At 72.5% G+C, this 5,885-nt stretch overlaps 2 protein-coding genes across 2 annotated transcripts in view; one reads left to right on the top strand and one right to left on the bottom strand.

Annotated features, from left to right (window-relative positions):
* Positions 1 to 2,681, bottom strand: part of CHLNCDRAFT_56430 (hypothetical protein) — a gene marked incomplete at its 3' end in the record, with an annotated part of 5,916 nt that extends 3,235 nt beyond the window's left edge. The window contains exons 1-5 of the mRNA XM_005851605.1: positions 2,531 to 2,681; positions 1,654 to 2,305; positions 696 to 1,432; positions 401 to 462; positions 51 to 204 (exon numbers count right to left, since the gene is read on the bottom strand). Coding sequence (XP_005851667.1) covers positions 51 to 204; positions 401 to 462; positions 696 to 1,432; positions 1,654 to 2,305; positions 2,531 to 2,653 — 1,728 coding nt within the window. The 5' untranslated portion in view covers positions 2,654 to 2,681. The remainder of the gene's footprint in view (positions 1 to 50; positions 205 to 400; positions 463 to 695; positions 1,433 to 1,653; positions 2,306 to 2,530) is intronic.
* A 213-nt stretch (positions 2,682 to 2,894) lies between these two features.
* CHLNCDRAFT_49321 (hypothetical protein) overlaps positions 2,895 to 5,885 on the top strand; it is a gene marked incomplete at both ends in the record, with an annotated part of 3,330 nt that continues 339 nt past the window's right edge. The window contains 7 exons of the mRNA XM_005851925.1: positions 2,895 to 3,055; positions 3,164 to 3,308; positions 3,616 to 3,744; positions 4,063 to 4,426; positions 4,740 to 4,870; positions 5,213 to 5,311; positions 5,503 to 5,646. Coding sequence (XP_005851987.1) covers positions 2,895 to 3,055; positions 3,164 to 3,308; positions 3,616 to 3,744; positions 4,063 to 4,426; positions 4,740 to 4,870; positions 5,213 to 5,311; positions 5,503 to 5,646 — 1,173 coding nt within the window. The remainder of the gene's footprint in view (positions 3,056 to 3,163; positions 3,309 to 3,615; positions 3,745 to 4,062; positions 4,427 to 4,739; positions 4,871 to 5,212; positions 5,312 to 5,502; positions 5,647 to 5,885) is intronic.

Genomic DNA, 5,885 nt, shown 5'->3' with positions numbered 1-5,885 from the left:
TCCGCGGCGCCCGCCCCGCAGCGGCAGGCACGCCAGCCGCCGGCGCTCACCAGCCACACGAAGCGGCGGACGAGCATGGTCAGCACGTCGGACACTTGCAGGCAGAGCTCCCTGGTGGGGCAGATGACGAGGGCGAGGGTGCCTCGGGCGCGGGTGATGGGGGGCTGGTGGGAGGCGAGGTCGTGCACGATGGGGGCCAGGTAGCTGCGGGGAAGGTGGGTGGTACAGGAGGTTCGAGCGCCGCGAGCCAGCGGCAGCGCCCGCGAGCGGCGGCGGCGGCATGCCGGGCGCGTCGGCAGGGGTCGCATGGCGGCGAGGGGCGCGGCGGGCCGCCGGTGGCCTTAGGTGTCAGGGCAGGAGAAGAAGCAAAGAAAGAAGAAAGAAAGAAGAAAGAAAGGACGCGGCGCGCCTGAGGGTCTTTCCGGAGCCTGTGGGGGCGTTGACCAGCGCGTCACGCCCGCCCTGCACCCGGCGCCGCAATGCAACAGCACAGGTCAAGGCAAGCACATGGCACGGCATGGGTCGGGTCATGCTGGCTGCAGCAGTCGAGCGGCTCTTTGGCTGGCCCGGCCTCGCGAGGACGCCGCGGCACCCCCAAGCACGGCGCTGACCGGGTGCAAGCACGGGCGCAGGCACTGGCTCCGGCACAAGACGACGGCCCGCTCCCACCCCCGTCTGCCTCCCTTCCGCCTCACCAGCAGCACGGGGATGGCCTGCTGCTGCACGCGCGTGGGTTGGGTGAAGCTGTGCGCGGCCAGGTGGTCTGCCAGCTGGCGCGACAGGCCCAGCGCGGCAAAGCCGCCGCCGCCGCCCCCGTCGCCGCCGCTTGGGCCGCCGCCGCCCGCCTCCGGCTCCGCGCCAAACAGCTGGCCCTGCGCCGCCGCCTCGCCCACGCCGCCGCCCGCATGCACCAGCTCTCCCGGCCGCACGCCAGCCCACGCGGCCTTGGCCGCGCCGCCCGCCTTGGCCCGGCCGCCGCCTGCACCACCACCGCCGCCGCCGGCCGCCGCCGCCGCCGCCGCGGCCGCAGCCACGGCCTCGCGCTCCTTGTTGCGCCGCTTGTTGCGCCGCCGCTGCGCCGCCTCTTCTGCGCCATAATCCACTCCAAAATCCACCACCACCCCATCCCCCGCCCCGGGGCCCTCCTCCTCGCTGCTGCTCCCACCAAACCGGCCAAGGTCGTGCGTGCCGGCCAGGCGGCGGGTACCGCCTGCTCCACCAGCCTGGACCCTGCCGGCACCGCCGCCGCCGCCGCCGCTGCCGCCTGTCTCGTCGCCGGCTGCATGCTGCCGCTCGTGGCGCGTGCGGCTACGGCTCTGTACCGCTGCCAGCTCGGCCTGTACTGCACGGTCCCGCGCCACCGCCGCCGCCACCGCCGCCGCCACATCCTCCGAATCCGCGTCGCTGCCCGCCGCCCTCACCTCATCCAAGTCTGGACACACAGGCAGCACAGGCAGCAAGCCAGGGCGCCAGCCGGGCACGGGTCAGCAGGGGGCAGGGGCAGGGAGCGGGCAGGACGTGCCTGCATCGCTGCCAGTGCACGCCGCACCACGCAGGCGGCGGCTCCCAGCTGACAGCTGACAGCCTGCGGCGGCCGAGGCAGGCAGGCTCGCTGGCGTGCCGCGCCGGAACCGCCCCGGTACCGCCCCGTACCTGGCGTGGGCTCGCGGTACCCAGCCTTGCGAGACGCCAGCCGCAGCTTGCCAATGCGCCTCGACTCTTCATCCTCGTTAGCAGCCGCAGCCGTCCCGCCACCACCGCCGCTGGGCCGAGGGCTGCCGCCCCGCCCACGCGCGTGCTGCTGGCGCCGCTGTAAGTGCTCGGCGGCCAGGCGGGCGCCGCTGCGGGGCTGGCCCGGCGGCAGCTGGCCGGCCGCTGGCGGCTGCGGGCGGCGGCTGGGCTGCCAGGCCTGCTGCTGCGGCTGCTGCTGCACGTCCTGCCGCGGGCGAGGCTGCGGCTTCTGCCGCGCCTGCTGCCCCGCTGCTGTCTGCTGCTGCTCGAGCTGCTGCCGCTGCTGCTGGCTGGGATCATCCTGCTGCTGCCGCTGGCACGGAGCATCCCTCTGCTGCTGCCGCTGGCCCGGCTGCTGCTGCGCCTCCTCCTTCTTCTGCCGGTTCGGTGCAAGGTCAGCGGCGGCAGGTGGGTCAGGCTCATAAGCATCAAGAGAGTAGCCCTTGAGCTGCCCGCCGCCGCCGCCGCCGCCTGCCGCCTGCTGCTCAGGCTCTGGCTCACGCCTGCTGCTGCCCAGCCAGCCGGGGCTGCCGCCGCCCTTGTAGCCAACAAACTTCTGCTTGTGCGCGTTCCTCTGCATGCGGGCAAGGCGGAGGGCCGTGAAGGGCAGGGAGTGAAGCTGCGGGAGCGGCAATGGCGGCGCCGCCGCTTGCGGCGGCGGCAGCACGCATGCGGCCCGGCGGGACCTTGGAGCTTCCAAGCTGCGGTGGCAGCGACCCTTGGGCAACAAAAACAGGCGAATGAGGCTGCCGAAGACCTGCCCGGCCCCACTGCACGGCGGCGGCATGCGTGTGCCCACCTTGATGGCCCGCTGCTGCGTCCATTTCAGCTTGCGCTGCTGGGTGCGGGACTGCCGGGGGCCGGCCGCCTCGGGCACCGCCGCCAGGTTGAGCACCAAGCCGTTGTTGTCAGAGTCCGACATATTAATGTGCAGATTGGACTTCGTGTTTACGAAGAATCGATGGGAGCGCCGCCAAAGAGCACACATGCGTGAAAACTTGCGCCCGTGCGGAGCCCTGCTGTGCTGCGGCCACCGCATCTCCGGCTCTCCTGCTGCAAGCCACGCCCACAGCAGCAGCGTTCCCGGTGTGCGAAGCGAGCACCGACCAGCTGTCCGCCCCAGACAGCGACAGCCGGCGCAACCACTCGCGCCGTTCTGCACCATGTCGCAGTTTGGGACCCCGATGTTCTCGGAGAAGGACATATGCATCTTCCTGAGCGAGCTGGGCATGTCCGCCAACGCGGAGCAGCTGGCGAAGCCCAGCTTTGAGTTTGTGCAGCCCATCTTCGAGAACCTGGTCACCGCGCTGACGGGGGTGACCAGGTGCGCGTGGTGGCTGCGGGGCACGCGCGGAGCGGCCGCGGCAGTGCACCGCCGCCGGGCGATGCCGCCGCCGCTAACCTGCCGGCCTCTCGGCTCCCTTTCCTGCAGGGAGGAGCTGCAGCAGCCTGTCTTCATGGCCATCGACGCCCTGGAGTTTCCGGAGCTGCACGACGAGTCCATCCCAGCCATGGCCTTCATCCGCCACCTGTCCAGGCTGCTGCAGGCCGCCGGCGTGCGCGACTTTTCGCTCAAGGTGCCTGCGCTGCCGCTGCGCTGCCGTCGGGCTGGTGGCGGGGGCTGTGTGGTGCCGCTTCTGTCTCCAACTGGCCGCTGCACGAGGCTGGGGCCCCGCCCAGGGCGCGGCACAGCAGAACCAAACCACGGGTCACGGCTCTCTCGCTGCCACTCAGCCACGCACACCCGGCACACCTGCGCGGCCTGCCCACGCCACCCCTGCTCACCCCGCCTCCTCCTCCATCCATCCCCTCCACTCACCCCACCTCCTCCACCGCCTCCTCCACTCACCCCACCTCCGCCACCCCCTCCTGCACCCGACCCAGGACCTGTACAAGCCCGAGGGCCCCCGCCTGCGCCGCCACCTGTCCGCCATCCTCAACTTTGCAATGTTCCGGGAGGAGAAGCTGGCGGCCTACACGGCGCTGCAGGAGCAGCTGGAGGGACTGCTGCAGGTGGGGCGCCTGTGGTGGCTGGGCGTGTGGCGTTGGTCGGTGGCGTAGTGCGGGCAGGACAGCCAGGCAGGGGTTGGTGGCTGGGTTGGATGGCGCAGCGGCAGGCTGAGGGCAGGTGGTGGCACGATGTCTGGGGGACGGGCGGGAGGCGTCGGGAGGCATGGACAGCAGGCCGGGAGGTGAAGTGGGTGCAGCGCAAGTCAGCCCGGCCTGCGAGGGTGGTAGGAACGCATGCGTGTGCCTGTGGCAGCCCACGACGCTGATGTGCCAAGCTGCCCTGGCTTGCCCCGGCGCCTGCCACGTGGCTCGCTCGTGCAGGAGAAGGAGGCGGCGGCGGGGCAGAACAGCGCGCTGCAGGCGCAGCTGCGGCAGCTGCAGGAGGAGCGCGCGGCGGAGCTGCCGCTGGTGGCGGAGCTGGACGCGGAGCGGCAGGCGCTGTACGCCGAAAACCAGGCACTGAACAAGCAGCAGGCGGCGCTGGGCGGGGAGGTGCGGGCGCTGAAGCAGGGCGCCAACGCGCTGACCGACGAGGCCAGCCAGCTGCGCTACAAGCTGAGCCAGGCCAAGGGGCAGGGCGAGCTACTGCGCAGCCAGATTGTGCAGTCGCCGCACAAGATCCAGGCGCTGCTGGCGGAGCTGGCGGGCGCGGTGGAGCGGGAGCGGGCCATGGTGGCAGATGCGGGTGGGTGGGGCCGGGCGGTGCGGGGCTCGGTGCGGTGGGGTGAGGTGGGATCTGCAGTGTGGTGGCGCGGGCGGCAGGCATGCTCTCAGAGGAGGCAGGTGGGGGCTGGGCTGGAATGTGCAGTGTGGGTTGGGCCGGCAGGCATGCGCTGAGGTGACGCAGGCGCCGGGGCGCCACCACGCTGCCTCGCTCCCCTGCCTCCACGCTGTCGCCACGGCCCGGCGCCAGCGCTCCTGCGAGGTGCGGGTCCTGCCGCCCGTGCCCTGCGCCCGCCACCCTTACAGCACCGGAATGCCGCGCCCCGCGCGCGCAGACCGGCGGTCACGGGAGCTGGCGGCGCGGCTGGACGTGGTGGGCAAGGTGGAGAAGGAGGTGGCCAAGGCCAGCGGGCTGATGGAGGGGGTGGAGGCGGAGATTGGGAGGAAGAAGGAGGTGTCGCGCAAGGTGGGTGCCTGCTGCCAGCAGTAGCGAGCTGCCTACGGAGTTTGCCCCTCCTTGGGCTGGAGGGGCTGCCTGGGCGCCTGTGGGTGATGGCGGCGAGCCGGCAGGGAGTGGGTTGGGGTGGTGGCGGCGAGCATGGGGGTGGTTGGCGTGCCTGTGCATGGCTGGTGGGCGAGGTGGTGGTGCTGGAGGTCAGCCTGGGGACGTGGCAGCCGGTGGTGGCGGCAGCCTCAAGGTCTGGGGCATCCGGAGAGGTGGGGGAGCGGCACCGCAGGCGCGTGCCTGGCGCCGGCAGCCGCGCTCATCCATTCATTCCACCGCGGCGCCCGCCCGCCTCCCCTGCAGGTCAAGGCGCTGCACGGCGAGATCTCGGCGGCGGAGCACGAGGCGCAGCAGCTGGAGGCGCAGCACCAGCACCTCAAGCGGCAGCAGGCGGCGCTGCAGGTGCGGCTCGCGCGGGGCCCGCGTGGCAGCCTGCGCGGACGCCTGAAGCCCATCTCTGCCGCTGCCAGCGCCGTGGCAGCGCAGCGCGGCCGTGGGCACCTCTGCTGCTGCTGCCTGCCGTGGCGGCGGCGGGCCACGTTTCCTCCCCGCCCACGCGCTGCCTGCCACCCGTGGTGCCACCTGCCCTGCAGGAGCGCATCGCCCGCCTGGAGGCCCAGTGCCGAGCCAAGCACGACGCGGCCGAGAGCAGCATCGAGGAGCGGCTGCGCGACAAGGAGGCGATAGAGGCCGAGAACGCGGCGGCGGCGGCCAGGCTGCAGGAGAACGAGGCCACGGTGGGTGGTCCCGGAGGTGGCGGGGCGGGGCGGGTGTGGAATGGACAGGCAGGGCTGCCGACTGTTGCACCTCTGGCCGGCTGCTGGCGGCCGACACGTCGCTGGCCAGCCTGCCTCGGCCTCTGCCTCGGCTGCCGCTCGGCGCATCTGCTGCTCCCTCGCCCCGGAACCGTAGGTAACACGCCTGCCCGCCCTTTGCCCGCCCCTTGCTCGCAGATGCGCAAGCTGCAAGAGAGGAT

This window comes from Chlorella variabilis, assembly GCF_000147415.1.
Source record: "Chlorella variabilis unplaced genomic scaffold CHLNCscaffold_1, whole genome shotgun sequence".
NCBI lineage: Eukaryota > Viridiplantae > Chlorophyta > Trebouxiophyceae > Chlorellales > Chlorellaceae > Chlorella > Chlorella variabilis.
The sequence above is the reverse complement of the archived record's forward strand: the minus strand, read 5'-3'. Positions and strand labels throughout refer to the sequence as shown.